Below are 22,873 nucleotides of genomic sequence, written 5' to 3' on the forward strand. Positions count from 1 at the left end.
CAGAGCAAACAGATCTGTGGAAGATGCAGTCAATATGGGACTGCATTATGTTCTGCAACGTCTAGACAGACCAGGGACTTATGTGTGGTTCCTGTTTGTGGACTTCAGTTTAGCTTTTAACATCATTCCAAACCTCCTTCTGCCCAAACTATCTCAGCTCTCCATGCCCACCTCCGTCTGTCAGTGGATCACCAGTTTCTTGACAAACAGGCAGCAGCTAGTGAGGCCGGGAAACTTCTCATCCAGCACCTGTATAATCAGCACTGGAGCTCCTCAGGGTTGTGTTCTCTCCCCACTACTCTTCTCTCTCTAGATTATTCTCTCTAACGACTGCATACATAAAGATGAACATTGGTAGGTAGGTTAATCAAGAGTTTGGGAGTTAAGTAGGAAAATTATCTTCCGCCCACACTCGATTTGATATTCGAGGAATTATCAAATTGCCAACGACGTGGAGGACTATAGTGCAATAAGAGCTCGTTCAAATATTGAGGTGCTAAACCATTCAGGGCTTTATAAGTAATAAGCAAGTTTTCAAAATATATATACGATGTGTGATAGAGAGCCAGTGCAGTACTGACAGAACAGAGCTAATATGCTCATACATCCTGGTTCTAGTAAGAACTCTTGCTGCTGCATTTTGGACTATGTGGGGTTTTTTATTAAGCGTGCAGAACAACCACCCAATAAAGCATTACAATAATCCAACTTTGAGGTCATGAACGCATGAATTAACGTTTCTGCATTTGACATTGAGAGCACAGGTTGTAATTTAGATATATTTTTGAGATGGAAAAATGCAGTTTTACAAATGCTAACTTGCCTTTGAAAATTTAATGTGGCTTCCAAAGGAAAGCTATCAAATCCTCAGGTCCTCCCTCTGCTCTCCGAGTCTTGAGTCAGTTTCCTTATCGTCTCCTGGAACAGATGAGTGTTATTGAGTGCCAGTAAAATGAGAGCGCTGGCTCTCTGCCTGTCTCCAGATATCTCTGCTTATGCCATGTACTTGCCTATTCTATTCTATTCTATTCTATTCTATTCTATTCTATTCTATTCTATTCTATTCTATTCTATTTTGTTTTATTCTATAATATTCTATTCTGTGATTTTTATTTTTCAATTATTTAATTTCCCGTCACCCCAAATTTTGCTGTCAAACACAATTATTTTAAGAACAAGATGTAATAATGCATACAGATGGCTTCAGCAAAAGCAAAACCATTGCTTAACAACCACAGAGCTCACAGTAGATTTGTCTTTAATGGTTTATGAATTATCTTGGAGACTCAGTTCCATATGGAAATGGACTACCCAACTGAATCAGACTGCAGTTCGTCTTCATAACCAACTCGAGTGGGTCATGGGCTAGTGTGGTCACACATGGTCTGTGGCTGTGAGGCTGGTTGGATGTATGGCCAAATTCTCTGAAACGCCTTTGGAGACAGCTTATGGTAGAAAAATGAACATTCAATTCACGGTCAACAGCTCTGGTGTACTGTACATTCCTGTAGTCAGCATGTCAATTGCATGCTCCCTCATTTCTTGCGACATCTGTGGCATTGTGCTGTATGAAAAAAACATTTTAGAGTGGTCTTTTATTGTGGTCAACCTAAAGCATACCTGTACAATAATTATGCTGTCTAATCAGCATCTTGATATGCCACACCTGTGAGGTGGATGGATTATCTCGGCAAAAGAGAAGTGCTCACTAACACAGAGTTAGACAGATTTGTGAACAATATTTGAGAGAAAAAGGCCATTTGTGTACATAGAAAAAGTCTTAGATCTTTGAATTCAGCTCATCAATAACAGGAATGCGATTAGCACATCCTCAAGTAATGCAGAGGTCAGACAGATTTGGCTATAATATCAAAAAAGATACTATGTCTATTTTTGAGGCAATTGATAGCAACATTTTGGAAGAAATAGTCCAGCACCTACAATTGTCAGCCTGCTATCTTGACACACTTCCCACATCTCTTTTTTTTTCAAAAGTGTGCTTAACTGTTTAGAAGCAGATCTCTTAGAAGTAGTGAATGTCTCAATTCTTTCTTGGACATTTCCAAACTCCTTGAAAACTGCTCCCTCCTGAAAAAGAGCAATCTTGATAACACCATTTTGAGCAAATATATACCAATATCTAATCTTCTTTTTATAGGCAAAATTATAGAAATGGTAGTTTTTAATCAGCTGAACAAATACTTAAACTGTAATGGATACCTGGACAATGTTCTATTTGGTTTCTGACCACATCACAGCACAGACACGGCACTCATTAAGATAATAAATGATATTTGCTTAAATTCTGACTCTGGCAAAATATCAGTGCTGGTATTGCTAGATCTCAGTGCTGCGTTTGACACTGTCGATCATAATATACTACTAGAAAGACTGGAAAACTGGTCGGCTTTTTGAGATGGTACTCAAATGGTTCAGAACATACTTAGAAGGGAGAGAGCATAAGTCTAAGTGGATGTCCATGACATGCAGAGTCCCACAAGGCTCAATTCTTGCACCGCTCTTGTTTAGCCTGTATATGCTCCCACTAAGTCAAATAATGAGAAAGAACCAAATTGCCTATCACAGCTATGTTGATGATACCCAGATTGACCTAGCCTTATCTCCAAATGACTACAGCCCCATTGACTCCCTCTGCCAATGTATTGATGAAATTAACAGTTGGATGTGCCAGAACTTTCTTCAGTTAAACAAGGAAAGAACTGAAGTATTTGTTTTTACAAACAAAGTTAAATTTTCAAGGTGAATGCATACCTTGACTCTAGGGGTCAAACCACTAAAAATCAAGTCAAGAATCTTGGTGTGATTCTGGAGACAGACCTTAGTTTAAGTAGTCATGTCAAAGCTGTAACTAAATCAGCATACTATCATTTAAAAAACATTGCAAGAATTAGATGTTTTGTTTCCAATCAAGACTTGGAGAAACTCATTCATGCCTTTATCACCAGCAGGGTGGACTATTGTAATGGGCTCCTCACCGGCCTTCCCAAAAAGACCATTAGACAGCTGCAGCTCATCCAGAACACTGCTGCCAGGATTCTGACTAGAACCAGAAAATCTGAGCATATCACACCAGTCCTCAGGTCCTTACACTGGCTTCCAGTTACATTTAGGATTGATTTTAAAGTACTATTATTCATTTATAAATCAACAAATGACCTAGGACTGAAATATATTTAAGATATGCTCACTGAATATAAGCATAACAGACCACTCAGATCATTAGGATCGAGTCAGTTAGAAATACCAAGGGTTCACACAAAACAAGGGGAGTCATCCTTTAGTTACTATGCCACCCGCAGTTGGAATCAGCTTCCAGAAGAGATCAGATGTGCTAAAACACTAGCCACTTTTGAATCTAGACTCAAAACACATCTGTTTAGCTGTGCATTTATTGAATGAGCACTGTACAATGTCTGAACTAATTGCACTGTATTTTACTTATTCACTGTACTTTTCTATTTTTAACTGTTTTAAATAAATTTGCATAATAAATCAACATTTTTTAATTGCTTGTTTTATTTTTGTGATTATTTTTCTTCATGATTATTATAATTTATTTCATGTAAAGCACTCTGAATTACCATTGTGTATGAAATATGCTATAAAAATAAACTTGCCTTGCCTTCACGAAATATGGGGGCAAAAACAAAAGTGTTTCGTTTATAATTTTGTTCAAGGCAAGGCAAGTTTATTTATATAGCACATTTTGTACACAATGGTAATGCAAAGTGCTTTACATTAAAATAAAGTAAAATAATCATGAAGAAAAATAATAACAAAATTAAAACAAGCAACTTTAAAACTTTTAAAATGATTAAAACATTTACTTTAAAATGAATTTAGAAACAGTTAGAAAATTATAAAAAAAAAAAAAAAAAAAAAAAATGAAAATATGGTGCAATTAGTTCGGACTGCTCAGTATAATCAAGTAACTTTTATTTTGTCTTATATATATATATATATATATATATATATATATATATATATATATATATATATATATATATATATATTCAATGAGTCATTTTTTCTCCTACTTTCTGCACATACATCACTATTAGCAATTACCCACTCTCAGCAATTAAAAGCTTGTCCTGTGCCACACTCTGTTGGTTTAGGTCCCATGGGATTGCAGACCTCTATTCAAACGTTTTTGGAAACTCTTTGACTGATTAGTTCAAGAGTGATCATGCATTGCATGTTATAGATCTAATAAATAAATAAAAAATTCTGAATATGGTTACACTTTATTACAGTAGTCCATTGTAGACATTCTACTAATTCTGCGTAACTTTGTGAACACATGTCAACTAACACTCATTAATTTGCAACTACGTCTACTAAGTCTTTTATTAGAATGTTAGTAGATTGTCAGGTTATGGTTATGGTTAGGGTTAGTAGAACAGGCTGACATGTACTTGCAAAGTTACTTATACAATCTCAGAAGTAAAAGGTACAGAAGCTGTCACTGGGAAATCTGTTATTGCAAATCCAGTTGCAAAGGTACTTATAGCTGGCATACTGTGTAAAGTAGACTATCAAATAAAGTGTTACCCAGTAATATTAAGAGGTAAAAATTATTATTTGATGGTATACGGTTATCTCCATAAACTGACAAGGATTTATCAGTAATACTGGGACACTGTAATATTTCTTTGTAGCTCATGCCCCAGTTAAAGAATCTAGCAACGTCACTACATGGAAGACAAATGGTTAATAAAAAATAAATCTATGCAGGCCATCTTTATCAGCTGGACCAGGATATCTTGTCTGCTTCTTACAACACCTTTCTAACAGATGTACCCCTGCAGTTTTACTTCAATTCACACTTGCACAACCACTGCAATTCACAGTATCAGGAAGACAAACTCCCTCGGCCGTTACGATTCACACCTTCAGTGAAGCGACTCCTGCTGCAATTTACACGTTACCTTTGAGTGCACTCTAGCTTCTTCCCTTTGCACCAGGGTCAGCTTGTGTTTATCTTTCTCTCTCTTCTTCCTCTCGCTCCTCAGATGAGCAGCGCAGCACGGTGAACGAGTCCAGTAGCCTGCTGGGTGGTTCTCCCAGAAGACACTGCAGGAGGAAAAGCTCTCCGTACCACACAGGGCAGCTCCACCCGGCCGTGAGAGTGGCAGACCTGCTCCAACACATCAACCAGATGAAGACAGGAGAGGGCTATGGCTTCAAGCAGGAGTATGAGGTGAGAGCCCGCTGAGTTTACTGGGGCTTTGATAAGCAATTTTACAAGTATATGCCTGCTCGGTTAGATTTCAAAAAACAGTGGCATGGCATAATGTGAAACTGAAGGGGATTGAGTTTCTGGAACTTGATGCAAAAGTTTTATTTGCAAAAAGCACAACTTTATCAGTTCTTAAGAAACTACATTGGCTCCTGATGATATTTAGACATTTTTATGACATTAAATTACGCATAAAATGAATGGAGGAAAAAATCCAATCAAGTGTCCAAACTAACTGTCTAAAAATGTCATTAATTTAATTTAGACCGTACTGTATGAGTATTGTTTGAAATCTAACAAACCACTTGGGAAAGGGCTCTTGTGCAGTTTTCCCTTATTATATTATGTGAGGTTTGATTATTATTATTATTATTATTATTATTATTATTGTTATTATTTATTTATTTTTGTAATTTGACCAATGTTCATTATCCACATGCATGAAACATACTAATATTCATGTTTGATGTGTGTAAGATTTCTTCCTTTCTTTCTTTATTTTTCTTTAATTGCATTCAATTATGCATTAAATTTATCAAAAGTAACATTAAAACATTTATAATGTTATATAATATTTATATTTAAAATAAATGCTACAGCAAATCCTGAAAAAGTGATGACTTTTACACCAGAGTATTAAACCACAAAACTGTTTTCAATATGAATAACAATCAGAATTTTTTAAAGCAGCAAATTAGCATATTAGAATGATTTCTGAAGACTGAATACTGGAGTAATGATGCAGAAAATACAGCTTTCATCAAAGCAATATTGTATATTTCAAAATATATTCAGTCTGACTATATATATATATATATATATATATATATATATATATATATGTGTGTGTGTGTGTGTATGTGTGTGTGTGTGTGTGTGTGTGTGTGTGTGTGTGTGTGTGTGTTTGTTCTAGAATGTGAATCAATATATCTAAGTGCTGTCAAACCTTCTTCTATGAAAGTTCATATCAGCCCCTCACAAAAGACATTTCTCATTCAAAATATTCCACTAATGTATTACAAATACCTCCAGTTCTTCATTGAACTCGCCACGATTTCTCACTAGAATACAGATATTATTTCGGAGTCATTAATCTGAGCCCACGGGGCACATTAATCCATCCTCTAGAATCCATGCTTCAGACCTTTCCTCTTCAATCTGACACTGGAAAGGACTGTGACTGTGAAACTCTAGGACCTCAATTTCTGTATGGTTGCTGTTGCGGTCTCATGTTTCTGCTAAAAAGCATTTTTTTTTCTGCTGAACATGTTGTTGATGTGTGTGTGTGTGTGTGTGTGTGTGTGTGTGTGTGTGTGTGATAGTAACATCGTCAAATGTAGGCCATGTTCACACATTACAAGACTGTACCTTATCACTCTTAGATGTTTTAAGTCTGTGACTAGTCTACAACAAAATTATCTGCATCATAGCCCATCACCTGTAAGACACAGTGACTGGTTGACACAAGTATCTTTTCAGCATCCATGTTTGGATTTGTGTTATTTTATTGTTTACAGCCACAAGAATCCAGAGCTTTGCTATTGTTATCACCATGATTTTTTATACCCATGTAGACCTTTTTTTAATATGTGTAATTCCAGAGTGTGCGGACCAGCAGTTCCTTGCAAAAAAATAAGTGCACTTAAGTGTAAAGTAAAGGGGGCTTGAGTGGGTTGGAACAGGTAAGGCAAAATCCAGATAGCGGCTCCTGACGGTGCAGACACTGCTGCGGCAGTGCGGAAATACAGAAAAGGCTCCTGCAGGAGAGGAAACTGTTGCAGCAGTGGAGTGATACAGATAGCGGCTCCTGAGGGAGCAGACACTGCTGCGGCAGTGGAGGGATACAGATAGAGGCTCCTGAGGGAGCAGACACTGCTGCGGCAGTGGGGAAATACCGATAGAGGCTCCTGAGGGAGCAGACACTGCTGCAGCAGTGCGGAAATACAGAAAAGGCTCCTGCAGGAGAGGACACTGCTGCGGCAGTGAGGAAATACCGATAGAGGCTCCTGAGGGAGCAGACACTGCTGCAGCAGTGCGAAAATACAGATAGAGGCTCCTGAGGGAGCAGACATTGCTGCGAAAGTGGGGACATACAGATAGAGGCTCCTGAGGGAGCAGACACTGCTGTGGCAGTGCGGAAATACAGATAGAGGCTCCTGAGGGAGCAGACACTGCTGTGGCAGTGCGGAAATACAGATAGAGGCTCCTGAGGGAGCAGACACTGCTGCGGCAGTGAGGAAATACCGATAGAGGCTCCTGAGGGAGCAGACACTGCTGCAGCAGTGCGGAAATACAGATAGAGGCTCCTGAGGGAGCAGACATTGCTGCGAAAGTGGGGACATACAGATAGAGGCTCCTGAGGGAGCAGACACTGCTGTGGCAGTGCGGAAATACAGATAGAGGCTCCTGAGGGAGCAGACACTGCTGCGGCAGTGCGGAAATACAGATAGAGGCTCCTGAGGGAGCAGACACTGCTGCGGCAGTGCGGAAATACAGATTGAGGCTCCTGAGGGAGCAGACACTGCTGCGGCAGTGCGGAAATACAGATAGAGGCTCCTGAGGGAGCAGACACTGCTGCGGCAGTGGGGAAATACAGATAGAGGCTCCTGAGGGAGCAGACACTGCTGCGGCAGTGGGGAAATACAGAAAAGGCTCCTGCAGGAGAGGACACTGCTGCAGCAGTGGAGTGATACAGATAGCGGCTCCTGAGGGAGCAGACAATGCTGCGGCAGTGGAGGGATACAGATAGAGGCTCCTGAGGGAGCAGACACTGCTGCGGCAGTGCGGAAATACAGATAGAGGCTCCTGAGGGAGCAGACACTGCTGCGGCAGTGCGGAAATACAGATAGAGGCTCCTGAGGGAGCAGACACTGCTGCGGCAGTGGGGAAATACAGATAGAGGCTCCTGAGGGAGCAGACACTGCTGCGGCAGTGGAGAAATACAGAAAAGGCTCCTGCAGGAGAGGACACTGCTGCGGCAGTGGAGTGATACAGATAGCGGCTCCTGAGGGAGCAGACACTGCTGCGGCAGTGCGGAAATACAGATAGAGACTCCTGAGGGAGCAGACACTGCTGCGGCAGTGCGGAAATACAGATAGAGGCTCCTGAGGGAGCAGACACTGCTGCAGCAGTGCGGAAATACAGATAGAAGCTCCTGAGGGAGCAGACACTGCTGCGGCAGTGGGGAAATACAGATAGCGGCTCCTGAGGGAGCAGACACTGCTGTGGCAGTGGGGAAATACAGAAAAGGCTCCTGCAGGAGAGGACACTGCTGCAGCAGTGGAGTGATACAGATAGCAGCTCCTGAGGGAGCAGACACTGCTGCGGCAGTGGAGGGATACAGATAGAAGCTCCTGAGGGAGCAGACACTGCTGCGGCAGTGCGGAAATACAAATAGAGGCTCCTGAGGGAGCAGACACTGCTGCGGCAGTGCGGAAATACAGATAGAGGCTCCTAGGGAGCAGACACTGCTGCGGCAGTGCATAAATACAGATAGAGGCTCCTGAGGGAGCAGACACTGCTGCGGCAGTGCGGAAATACAGATAGAGGCTCCTGAGGGAGCAGACACTGCTGCGGCAGTGGGGAAATATAGAAAAGGCTCCTGCAGGAGAGGACACTGCTGCGGCAGTGGAGGGATACAGATAGAGGCTCCTGACGGAGCAGACACTGCTGCGGCAGTGCGGAAATACAGAAAAGGCTCCTGCAGGAGAGGACACTGCTGCGGCAGTGGAGGGATACAGATAGAGGCTCCTGCGGCAGTGGGGAGATTTGAAACAGCTCCTGTTGGAGCGGGAACTGCAGGGTGGAAATTAGATAAGGCTCCTGCTGGGAGCAGGATGCTGCTGGGATGGCTGGAGTGGGGATGGGCCATTATAGATGGATTAGGGGATGTTAAAGCGGGTTAGCTATGGTGGGTCAGGAGTTCGAGTCAACAGGGTTGGACTGCCGTTAAAGGGGTTGGCTGATGAGGGTTTGGTGAGTTTCTTTGATATGGAATCGGTCTGACTGCACGTAGATCTTGAATGATTCTGCCTTCTGACGAAATCTGTGTCCTGGTGTTGCTGGCTACAAGGAGTGGTTCCAAGGCGAAAGTGTTCAGAGAGATGGGTAGGGGTGTAGTGGAAGATAAAGAGAAGGAAGGGCGAGCATGCGAGTATGAGGAAAGAAACTTGCCTGAACTGTTTATGGAGGCATGCTCACACTTAGGACGGCTCCAGGAGTAGAAGAAAGAGTGGGAAAGAGAGGAGGAATGGTGGGCACCGGGGCATGTGCCATAAGCGGAGGCATGAGCATGCTTGGGACTGCTCAGGGAGGGAACGCTGAAGAAAAAAAAAGGGGGGCGGGGAATGGCGGGTGTCGGGGCCTGTGCCATAAGCGGAGGCATTCTCATGCTTGGAACGGCTCTGGGAGCGGGAGCGGAAGAAAAAAAAGGGTAAGAAGTAGCAGGAGGAAAGTTTGAGATGTGAGTGCCTGTGTTGCAAGCGGAAGCAGATTTGCACTTGCAAATTGCATGAGGGAGTGGAAGAGATGTGGGCATGTGTTACAAATGGAGGCAGCCTCACGTTTGCTTCAGCTGCTGTAGCTGTAGGCCACAGGGAAGTGGAAGGGCTAGTGACATTTAAAAGGAGAAGCTAAAAATGCCTGGGTACCCTACAGTGTTGCCGACTTAGCAGTTTGTTGCTAGATTTTGCAATTCCTCAAGCCTTGTCCACATGAATACATTTCCATTTAAAGTGAATCTTTTGCTTTCGTTTTGGCCCTCCAGACTTTTTTGGTAAAAAATAAATAGAAAATTAAATTAACTGACTAAGAACTACATCATTAATCACAGTTTACTTTTGCAGTTTATGATGAATAATTCATACCAACATGGATCTTCACAGAGTTCACACAAACTGTGACCTAGACCACCTTTATAGCACACCTGAGTTTGGAAAATCCATCAGCCTCAAAATGAAGTTTCAAATCAGAACGATCTTGCTCAGGATTTATTTATTTATTATAGTTCCTGGGTAACTTTGGAGTTCAAAGAGTCACTATCTGCAAGATAAATGTATTGAGGTGGAGACAGAAGTATTGATTATGTGATTTGGATGAGGAAGAAAAAATGGAAGTCTTTGATGAGAATGTCATGCTATGTAGCAGCTCCAGTGACAAGAGGACTCATGGACCGAGAGAGAGAGAGAGAGAGAGAGAGTGTGAGAGAGAGAGAGAGAGAGAGATACATAGAGAGTCAAAGTCAAAGTCACCTTTATTTAGATTATATATTTAAACAAAATACATTGCGTCAAAGCAACTGAACAACATTCATTTGGAAAACAAATAATGCAAAATTATAGTTAAAGGCAGTTCATAATTGAATTCAGTGATGTCATCTCTGTTCAGTTTAAATAGTGTCTGTGCATTTATTTGCAATCAAGTCAATGATATCGCTGTAGATGAAGTGACCCCAACTAAGCAAGCCAGAGGCGACAGCGGCAAGGAACCGAAACTCCATCGGTGACAGAATGGAAAAAAAACCTTGGGAGAAACCAGGCTCAGTTGGGGGGCCAGTTCTCCTCTGACCAGACGAAACCAGTAGTTCAATTCCAGGCTGCAGCAAAGTCAGATTGTGCAGAAGAATCATCTGTTTCCTGTGGTCTTGTCCTGGTGCTCCTCTGAGACAAGGTCTTTACAGGGGATCTGTATCTAGGGCTCTAGTTGTCCTGGTCTCCACTGTCTTTCAGGGATGTAGAGGTCCTTTCTAGGTGCTGATCCACCATCTGGTCTGGATACGTACTGGATCCGGGTGACTGCAGTGACCCTCTGATCTGGATACAGACTGGATCGGGTGGCTACGGTGACCTCGGAACAAGAGAGAAACAGACTAATATTAGCATAGATGCCATTTTTCTAATGATGTAGTAAGTACATCGGGTGTTATGTGAAGTGTTTCCGGTTCCGGTTTACCTAATTAATGCAGCCAAAAAATCCTTTAACGGATTTGGATATTAAAAGCATATTAGTATGTTATGTGTATGCCAGGTTCAAGAGATGGGTCTTTAATCTAGATTTAAACTGCAAGAGTGTGTCTGCCTCCCGAACAATGTTAGGTAGGTTATTCCAGAGTTTAGGCGCCAAATAGGAAAAGGATCTGCCGCCCGCAGTTGATTTTGATATTCTAGGTATTATCAAATTGCCTGAGTTTTGACAACGTTCTGGACGCTGAGGAGTATAATGTAAAAGGAGCTCATTCAAATACTGAGGTGCTAAACCATTCAGGGCTTTATAAGTAATAAGCAATATTTTAAAATCTATACGATGTTTGATATGGTTGATATGGCTGAATGGTTGCAATTTTATCTCTAATAGTATTGATTTTAGAAGTAAAGTATTTCATAAAGTCATTACTGCTGTGGTGTTGGGAAATATCAACACTTGTTGAGGCTTTATTTTTCGTTAATTTAGCCACTGTATTGAATAAATACCTGGGGTTATATTTGTTTTCTTCTGAAACAGAAGAAAAGTAATCAGATCTAGCAGTTTTAAATGCTTTTCTGTAGGATAGGTTACTTTCCCGCCAAGCAATACGAAATACCTCTAGTTTTGTTTTCCTCCAGCTGCGCTCCATTTTTCAGGCTGCTCTCTTTAGGGTGCGAGTATGCTCATTATACCATTGTGTCAGACTGTTTTCCTTAACCTTCCCTAAGCGTAAAGGAGCAACTGTATTTAAAGTGCTAGAAAAGAGAGGGTCCATAGTTTCTGTTACATCATCAAGTTGTTCTGCGTTTTGGATATGCTAAGGAATTTGGATACATCAGGAAGATAACTTAAAAAGTAGTCTTATTTAGTAGAAGTGATGGTTCTTCCATACTTGTAACAAGAAGTAAAATTTTAAATTTTGGCTATATGAAGTTTGCACAGAACTAAATAATGATCACAAAGTATCCAGCATTAAGTGTTTTTTTATTTTTTTTTTTTTTTATTTTTTTTTTTTTTGTCCACACTGAAAGCAAATGCAGAGTGAAGTGACAATCACAGCCAATCAGAACTCATTTAATATCCTGTTCAGCTGTGGCCTGAATGCTGCCCTTACAGACTGTGCAGAAGTGGGCATCATATCATTTTTCAAATGAGTCTGTGTTCCACCCAGCTTCACAGACACTACATACTTATAATGCATTACCTCCAACACTGCTCTGTACCACATGCATTTTCAAAGTGTTTGTCAGTATATTCTAAAGATTTTTAAAAAATTACATTTGATATATTATCATTATTTAATTAATACCACATATGTATTTTTTTACTATAAAGATAAGTTTAATCTGTAAAAAACTCATTCAAGCCTCCATCTTGGATTCATTTTGGTTTTAGAACAAAATAAAACTCTCATACACTCCTGAAAAAAAAGCGCTCTGTGACCAACAGGAAATTAACATCAGCATCCTAATAAAGCTTCTGCTCTGTTAACTGTGTCTGACTTGATAAAATGTAAGAGCGAAGGGGACTTAATGGATGAGTGGGAAAACGTGACTTGCACATATTTGGGGGGGGTCTTTTTGAAATTACAGTCATTTAGATGTAATTGCCAGGTGCTACACTTTACCTGCTTTTTGGGGGAATGTGTGCTAAACAGCTGTCATAACTCGAAAACTACATGGCATTAGAAAGCACTTAGACAGCTGGAGTACACAGGCAGTGCTCAATGCTCAACGCATACATGTACGCAGATACCACTGAAAACTATCAGCTTCATGCTTTTCTTGCTTTTGACAGAGTAATTACAACACTTTTATTACATTATTAAAAATAAATGTGTTATTATCACATTCAAAATAAATAAATAAGCAGTAACTGTTTTTGTTTAGGTAACAGATGCACAGCACACAATGTAATTTCACAATGTATGCTGTTAAATGTGTGCTGCACAATATCACAAAAAAAAAGTTAAGGAGAAACCGCATCATTCAGAAATAATACTGGTAAGTAATGCAGTTATAATGAACAAACAGTAAACACAATAACTAGAATACAGGCTATTTTACTTCTCCTCACAACAAATCCTTTAAGTTTAACGGCATTAGGAACAGAACATGAATGGAAAATATAAGTTTCTAAACAAGTCAAAAAGTAATTTAAAGAGAAACTGACAGCAAACGGCACTGTTCTCACACAGCCTCTCTCTTTCGGCACAAATCCATATGTTCCCATATTCACAATGCATTTGAATAAAACAAGCTTTTTACCTAATGCGCTTTCTGCAATAAAAAAATTAATAAATAAATAAATCCACATCGCAATAAACACGTGGAATGCACCCAGACTCAGGCTGCATGGCTATTTAAATGAAGCAGTGTAGCTATGTTTGGTTGACTATAGCCTATATGATACGACAATAAGATATTCTGATAACTAATCCCCAGTCTGTTCAGTCTGTTCAGTCTGTGCTTGTTTTCTCATCTATGTGTGTTTGCTCCAGTTCCTGATGTGGATTATTCCCTGTAATTCTATTTATTAAAGACTCTTAATGCCATTTTCCGTCTTCATTGTTTCTTCCAACAGTGTAGTGTGACAACGTAACTCCTGTTATATTTTTTTTATTATTATTATTTGAGAAATTCAGAGGAATGTTAAATAATTTATTTAAAAGATAATTATTGTATAACACTATATATATATATATTGTCACTTTTGCTAAATGTAATGCATCTTTACTGTATCTACTCATTTCTTCATGAATGTTAGTGTGTTTGTGTCCAGCACACCACAGTCATGTTTCTGCTTTTGTGTCTGCAGAGTTTTTTCGATGGCTGGGACATAAAAGAAAATAAGGACAAAACCAAGGGCCGACACGACACCCTTCTGGGTCGTAAGTGTTCTCGAGAGTAATGATTATATCACAAATACTGAGTTACAACAGTAAATGTGTTACAAATAGAGATCAGCTATCACAGCCTACATACTTTAGGTGGCTCATCAGGATTTGGAAAACAGATTTATTTATTATTATTATAATTATTAATAATAATAATATTGTTATCATCACTGACTAGCATTTTTCTTCATTTTCAATCCCAAACAGAAGACCGTCACCGTGTGAAAATGCATTCTCTGCTGGCCGATCCTAACTCAGACTACGTCAATGCAAATTACATCGATGTAAGTGTTTCTGTTTTTCACTTCTTTGTTCACCTCCGCCTCTGGGCATGTTGCCTTCAAATAACTCTTTCTTTCAGTGAAGGTGAACACATTTATATAGCTTATATAGTAATTTCTTTTCTCACTGAGAGATGACTGCTGTCTGGTTTTGAAACTTTCTCCAAAAACCATTATATATATATATATATATATATATATATATATATATATATATATATATATATATATATATATATATATATATATATATATATATATTACAGCTGTTTGTTATGCTCTCATTTGACTGCATTGTCCTGCCTCCCTAACAACCTGCCAAACGTCTGATTTTAGTGCAGACGTGTCTTCTCTTTTCCCAGAAAGATTTGTTAGCTCTGATCTTTGATATGAGACACTTTCCTGTCAGGCAGATTCTGAACACTTTGCTCCTAATCCTAAGCATTTGATGGATAACGGCTTTCAAACAGACATTTCTGCCCCACATAAGAAGCATCAGGTTTTTTTATTTTATCTGCTGGAATCTCAGTAAAGCCGTTTTTGTCATCTTTTGGGTGGAAGGTTATGCTGTGGAATTGAGCAATCAAAACCTCTGCAGTGTGAAGGACTCTAAAGATCTCACAACTAACCTTTTTTTTTATATATGTTTGAATAACATTTATTTCTATTCAAGGCTGAAGCGTCTGAGGAGCTGTTGTTCTGATAAGCGCTTTCAGAATGAGCCGTCCTGAATCAGTATTTTCTGCTTCTGCTGTGCTTGAGTGGCAGGTTTTGGCTGATGAGAAATGGGCTCTGATTATAGAGGTCTGATACTAAAATGCAAAGCAGTGTCACTTCACCTTGATCTTCTCTCCTCCTCAATGGTGATTCACATGCAAGAATGAGATCCACATGTGATTAATGAAAATAGTGGATTTAATTTTTGATTCTTGAATGCATATCACTATTAAGGTTGTGATGCAAGTTAAATGGATTCACACACTAAAATGAGGCAATATTGGAAACAATGCAGCACTGTTTAAAAGTCTTTTTTCAATTTATTTTCTCTACTTTATGAATTTTAGCACGCTCACCAAAAGATTGCTTCTAAAAATTTGCCAACCAATATTTAATGTACTGTTTTTGGTAAATCTATGTTTTAAAGCAAAAAAATATACATAATACAAATATATCAACACTGACATTTACAGCATACCATAAGAAAGATTAGCTCGGACTGCTTAAACAAATATACAAGATAATCTTCATGCAAGTTCCACTGCTAAGGACAGATTTGTTATATATGTTTTATAATCTTGTAGAAAATGATTGAGCAAAGGCGAGACACTGCAGGTGAATAGGGCAAAAAAACAACAACTAATAGTTATCACTTTACTTACCCAGTTGATTGATTACATTGATTATTGCAAACATGTTTTGTATTACAAGTTTTCAAAAATGTTATGTTTAAATATGCAAATGAGGCATTATTTAATGAAATATGTGCTAATTTGCATAAATGTCTAGTACAAAAATCTGAACACTAGATTAAGTCAGTTTCAATTTTTTACATATTAGAGTCACATGTTTTTACAGAGGCAATTCTGGTTATCTTTTTTTGTCACGCTAGCCAGAAAACAATATATTTTCACAATTTTGGGGGGGAATAAATTGTTGTATATAATCAAGGAAAATATATATGAACAAATCCCTCTGTAGAAACCTTCAGAATATAGACAGGAATAAAAATGTCAAGTCTGGTGTGTGTAAGTGCTACTGAAGTGGAGATTTATGGCTCAGTGTTGAAGAAAAAACTCATTTTGAGAAAACGGCCTTTAAAAATATGTATTGTAATTGAAATCTATTGACAGATAAAGTGCTATAAAAGAAACACTTAACAGTGTCTTTTGGATGTTTTCCTTCAACTAGTTTGAAAAAGCACTTTATGAAAAACTAAAAAGCCCAAAATCTCAAAATTGACAGGTGCTTGAAAAAACAGTGTTTTTGCCTGCAGTGTCTCACCTTAAAAAAAGTATACTTCACAATGTATTTATACATTACTTAAAATGAAAAGATACCACAAGATATCAGGGACGTTGTATTTTTTCACAGAAAACAGTTCACGTTTAGTGACAAAGACAGTATGGATTGTGGCTCTGATGTGGCAGTGCTTTGCACAGAATTTGATGGAAGATGCCCTAACCGGTTAAAGATTTCTGGTACCTTTACATTTCTACAGATTTATATACATGAAGAGTAGTTTTCAAATTTGACTGAAAATTGACTTGAAAGTTCAAAATGCAAGCTGCCTAAAATTCTTACCCTTATGGCATTTCCACACTGAGCATGATGTGAAAAAGCGATTGTTCACCTTCTGCTAATTCCAACCATTTACGATGAACAATGCATTTTTCCTCAGATATGTATCTCGTCTATGGATTTAACACTGTCCACTGCTCAATATACAGCATTAAATTAAGATAAGATAGTGATAGTGATAAAATATAGTGTATTGTTCTACACTAGAAACACAAACTATCAGTAATGCTTACAAGAATAGGCTACATCCTAAAATATAATTAGGAGTACAATTAGTATCAAGCTATACTTTAAAATGTATGTAATTATTAATTTATTTGCTTACCCATTGTAAACCATCAACTAGTGCATTTACCTGACACTTTTACATTTACCTGACTCTTTTATCCAAATCAACTTACAGTTGCTATGTATGTCAGAGGTCGCACGCCTCTGGAGCGACTAGGGGTTAATGTCTTGCTCAGGGACACATTGGTGTCTCACAGTGGATTCGAACCCGGGTCTCCAACACCAAAGGCATGTGTCTTATCCACTGTGCCAACACCACCCCATTTGTCATAAATAAGCATCCTTTATTGCTATAAAAGTACCATGAGTTGCATACAAAACACATACAGAAAATAGATTGTCATAATCATGTCTATTTGCTTTCATATTTCATGTGTAGAAAAAGAGTGAACGCGGTCCGACTCATAACACTCGCTCTATGGATCACATAAATCAGTGGAGAATTGATAGAAATCTTATTCTGTATAAAGAATGTGTGAGAATAAATCTGTTCTCAAATACCAACGATAACAAGAAGTCAGCATCCCCTCTCTTCTCTTATCCGGGATACTCTCCTTCTGTGTTTGTTACACTGGTAGCTTTGTTACACAGCTGCTCCGGTCACGTGATCCTAGCTCAAATCTTATTGGACTGCCTGTGATTTCGTTTTGCGAAACAGAAAAGATTTGCGAATGTTCAAAGTCTATGTGGAAGCATCCATATAAATGTACTATTTTATTCCAGTGCGTAATCGCGTCCGATATTAATTTAGCTTTTTCGCACTCAGTTTGGAAAGGTCTTTAGTCTGTATGAAATATAGATATGTCATTGTGAATGGCGAAATCATTGTTATACTAGGTTATTTTTCCTGTGCTGCTAAAACATATCGTTTTGAACATGAAAGAGTACGATCGACTGTTTGGTTCAGATTTTCTCCGACAGTGCATGGGGAACTCTGAACTGTAATCTGCAGGCAGTTTGAAGTGAGTTCCTCACTGTTGGTGGTCAGGATTAAGAACTTGACTTCTGACGTCTTTATTTCTCTCCTCTTTTCTCTAATCAGCTAATTATGCTGTCTCTCTTTGTTTCTCTTCTCTCTTCTCTCACCCATCCCTCTTTCTCTGTGTCTGGGATCTTTTAGATTCGGATAAACAGGGAAGTAAGTACTTGTCTTTCTCGTCTTCTGCCATCGTCTGTCCATTACTCATTTGTTCCTGCTATCATGGCTCTGGGCTCAGACATTTGATTTCCTAAACCCTTCTTTTCTGTCTGTTGTTTGTGTTTAATGTAGCTTTGTTAGATCTCATCGCATCACTTCCTGTAACCCACAGCCTTATCGACTTAACCACACTAAAATCACTCTCGGCTTCTGAAATCCACACCTCGTGTTGGACAAAAATGAAAATCCACAAATTAAACTTGGTCTTACAAGCATTTCATTAATACTCATTTGTTTAAGGATATGTGGGATATGTAGCTGATAAAGCACTTATGCTTTACTGTATATCCATCTCATGTTTTACAGTGTGTGATTAAATACCATGATGTTTTATGCCATTATGCTGGATGTTTTACATATGTTATTCATTGAGCAATGTGGTTTGATTAGAATAAACAATAAAATAATTACAAATATATTTTATTTTTAGGATAGATAATTATATAAAACCCATAAAAATCAGTTTTGTTTCATCTTCAGATCAGCTTAATATACTTTTTTATATTATTCAGAACTGCCATTTCCGTGTGTGATTTTCTTTGAAAACAAAAGGAAAGGGAAAATAAAGGGAATGAATATCAATATATTCAACATTGTAGCTTCATATCCCAAGGCTATAGATAGAGTTCAGCTAGGACGTCTGACATTTCTCTACATCTTTTCCTTACAGTTTCTTTCTTCTCTTGTGTTCTTGTCACTTTGTCCTTGTGATTTTCTACAGCTTTTGACTGTCTTTCATTTTGTGTGTTTCTCGGGGTTGAACAGATGAGTCTCTGTTCCCGATTACTGTCTTTAGTTTATTTTAGCATGCTGTAGCTTCAGTGTAATCTGAGTGTGCAGTTAAAGTGCAGACCTCGTTAATTTCTGTCAGGTTCATCGTCTATCATCAAAGACACATTGTTTACATTATCTTGGCACAGAATGGAGCCCTGCTGTATTTAATGAAACATGTAAGACATCCAGGTGGTTTGGAGTACATTAGCATTTACCATAACTTTAACAAGAGTATTAACTGAGTATAACTGGTGAGTCAGGTGGACTAAAGTTTTGGGTTTTTGATCACTATCCTGTCTGAAGGATACATTTCAGTCTTCAGGGTTTCTTTACAACTATTGCATAAAACAATTTTTTTTTTTAATATTTTATTTTATAATATAATTTAAAAATGTGTTATTTTTATTTTATTTGTTATTTTACACAACGCCAGGGTTGGATAATTTTCGGTATGCTTTATGTGTATACTTATAATATTATAAAAGGATTTGTGACTCTGATTGGATGAGCTGTATTTGAAGCGTACCATTTTTTGACACACACATTATACAGAGGTAACAATGCTTGGCAGCCATAAACCAGCTGGATGTTGTGCTTAACAAACAAACCCCATACTAACATATTATTCCTTTTTTATTCTTGAATTGTTGGGACACGTCCACGCACCTTCATATTCATCTGATATCTTGAATAAATAACCTGAAGCAGTGCCTAATGTCAGCTGTTGATATTAATCTGTCAAGCAGAATTGCAAAATCTCTACCAATTCCCACCATCACATGCACATGATGTCCAGGCACACATAGGCATTTCATTCATAGGCACTTTACAAAAAACCTTTGACTACTGTACAATCAATCGGCATAACCTTTGAGACTAAAAGCAAAGCTTTCTATCCAAACCCCTCACACAGAGGCTGAGATGCATTGTGGGTGACTGATCAGCAGATAAAGGCTCATTACAGTTACTGTATAAAGCTGCCCTGCTCTTCACCCAAACACAATCTATTGATTTCTGACTACAGCCAGCCATCGCTAGCACTTGTCAAGGATTAGCATGTGATACAGTCTATAACAGACCTTAATGAACACAGGTTTTAAGAACAGAAGAAGATCTGCTCAGGCTGTAGACTTCTGCAGCAGAGCCCGAACTGGCATGGGACCCTGTAAGTGACTGATTTGGGCATCTCTACATTCTGTGGGCAGGACATCAGTGTGCCTTACAAATGCTGACAAAATGTGCATGCAGAGTTATCGTGCACCTAGTTTTTAAGAGGGGCACCTGTGACAGTTCTGTCACTTCTTCCTAAGACTTCCCCAGACTTACGAAGGATATTTTAGAATGAACCAAAGCTGCAACTGAACTGGGTTTTATGAACATCTTTAAGTTCCTGATGTACTTAAAATATGTGAATATGTGCTGCACGCTATTCTCGCTAAAAAATAAATAAATAAATAAATAAATGACAGCAGTGAGAAAACAGCAGTTCAGAAAGCATCTGTTCATATTGATGTGGATACAGAACCTTTGCAGGATAGATTGCAATAACCAGTGTCCCTTTCATTCAGAATTCAGTACAAGCATGATATTCAATACTTGTTATTTATATGACTTATCAAGTATTTAGTGTTCATATTTTACTGAACTTTGACCCAGTGCTTTCCAGCAGAATTGGGATACTTTTATTATGAATAATCTGTAGCCACAGGTTGTTTTTTAGTCTGCGGGTTGAAAAACCCCTGCACAAATTATTTAACACTATTAAATAATTTTGGAGCAGTGTTGATAGTCAATTTCCCTGAAAATGCAGTTGGGCTAGTTTTAGTTGTGATTGGTCTAGTTTTGAGTACCAATTGGGCTGGTTATGTTATGCAGACCTGGCAACCCTGATCTAACCTCAATGGACAGAACAGAAGAAATGAACAGGGATTTCCAGTTCGAAACGGCATAGCCCTGGATCACACCTATATTACAAATTAATATTTTGTAACCTTTTTGACGGATTCCCCCAAACAACTGTATACAAAACTTGTTGGTTCTGCACCAAGCACATTGTATAAATAACATATTTTAGCTAAATAAATAAATAAATAAATAAACCTGTGGAATTGATCAAAAGGCAAAACCTTTAGTTCACTATGTATTTATTTGTTATGTGTGTCAGGTCTGGTGTAACTACAGTTTTCCACCACCGGTGACCCAAAAGCCAGTTGACTGAAATATCATGCTGTAATACGTGGCATTTAATGCTTTGCATTTTGTTTCTGGCATTTAGAAAGCAGCATTCAGATAATGTTTGTTTGAACATCATATAGGAGTTACTAGACATGAGTAAATTCAATTCTTAAAGCTTAAAAAAAAATCAATATCAAATGATGCACACATACTGCAGATAGGATACGTGCATATTTGCTTGCTTTATCAAATGTCAAGTAGAAACACTTTCATTTCTGAGATCCAGAGACACATGTTCTGCTCAGTCATGAATCACACACTTCATAAGAGCGTTCTTCTGTATAATTCTGTGTTTCTGTCAGAGACACCGTACATTAGGGCTTTGAGGTTGTCTCTACGCTGTGCTTTTTTATTTTTTTTTTTCATTAGACTGAAGAAACATGTAACATGTTCAGATGGTAATGGTATGGATAGCAAATAGCAGGATAGCTTAATGATTTCTCTCTCCTATCTCAGCTTAATATGCAGAGTCAACTGCAACAGTGGCGTGAGTTTGGAGACAACAATGGCGTGAGTTTGGGACGGCTTTATTTTGTTTTTCTGAGCGGTGGAGGACAAGGGGGAGTGTTTGGAAAAGCCAGTCGTTATTTTATGCAATTTTGTCTGGTGATGCAAGAGGCACAGAGAAGATACACTTTAAATGGGATAAGTCAGAATATAGTATGTTAATGTTGTTGAAATGTTATTAACATATCATTAGTTGATAATAATGCATGTCTATCTTTGTCTCTCTTCAGGGGTATCAGCGCTCCAACCATTTCATCGCCACACAAGGTGAGCGCTTTTAATTCTGCTACTCTGAAATCACGTTTGAATACACCACACAATACTAATTTGTTTTGTGTGGTGTTTTACAGTTGCTGATAAACAAATTACTTCTAAATGTGTGTGTGTGTGTGTGTGTGTGTGTGCGTGTGTGTGTGTGTGTGTGTGTGTGTATGTGTGTGTGTGTGTGTGTGTGTGTGTGTGTTTGTGTGTGTGCTCCAATTCTACTACAATGGTTTGAATGATTCATATGCAGATATTGTTCTTGCGATTTCTAAATAGATTTCTGCCTTCCTTTGTGAGGGTGACTGACTAAGATGATTATTTTTGTTTATTCAGATACAATTGATCAGAATCTTAATCATGACCCAGCCATTTCTGCAACCGTCTTCTTCCAGGGCACAACAGCTTTAGTATGTGAATGACCCATTAAAACATGGATTGTCAGTTGAAACATGTATGTGAGCTGTATATTAATTGATATTTAGGGTTAATTAATTATTTATTTATGAATAATACAATGAAGTGAATAAATAAATATATGTATATACTATATGTATGGATGGATGCATTAAATGTATCAAAGCCAGTGGAGATGTATGCATTATATATATATATATATATATATATATATATATATATATATATATATATATATATATATATATATATATATATATATATATATATATATATATATATATATATATATATATATATATATATATATATATATATATTTATTTATTTATTTATTTATTTATTTATTTATTTATTATTATTATTATTAATTCAGCATCACAGAAATAAATAAATGACATTTTAACAGATATTCAAAAAGAACACACTTATTTTATTTGTAATAATATTTCAAAACATTTAGTTACCATAAGACACTTGAGAGGATGTGTCCA

The 22,873-nt window shown here is 38.1% G+C and overlaps 1 protein-coding gene across 5 annotated transcripts in view; it reads left to right on the forward strand.

The window, feature by feature from the left end:
- Positions 1–22,873, forward strand: part of ptprua (protein tyrosine phosphatase receptor type Ua) — a 235,975-nt gene that overhangs the window by 188,858 nt on the left and 24,244 nt on the right. For 2 of the 5 annotated variants that reach the window (XM_026241054.1, XM_026241053.1), the window contains exons 17-22: positions 5,037–5,224; positions 14,042–14,114; positions 14,328–14,404; positions 18,108–18,125; positions 21,651–21,704; positions 21,932–21,968. In XM_026241054.1, the coding sequence (XP_026096839.1) occupies positions 5,037–5,224; positions 14,042–14,114; positions 14,328–14,404; positions 18,108–18,125; positions 21,651–21,704; positions 21,932–21,968 (447 nt within the window). The remainder of the gene's footprint in view (positions 1–5,036; positions 5,225–14,041; positions 14,115–14,327; positions 14,405–18,107; positions 18,126–21,650; positions 21,705–21,931; positions 21,969–22,873) is intronic. The other 3 variants (XM_026241057.1, XM_026241056.1, XM_026241055.1) reach the window with 2 other exon arrangements.

Source organism: Carassius auratus, linkage group LG44F (assembly GCF_003368295.1).
Source record: "Carassius auratus strain Wakin linkage group LG44F, ASM336829v1, whole genome shotgun sequence".
Classification (NCBI taxonomy): domain Eukaryota; kingdom Metazoa; phylum Chordata; class Actinopteri; order Cypriniformes; family Cyprinidae; genus Carassius; species Carassius auratus.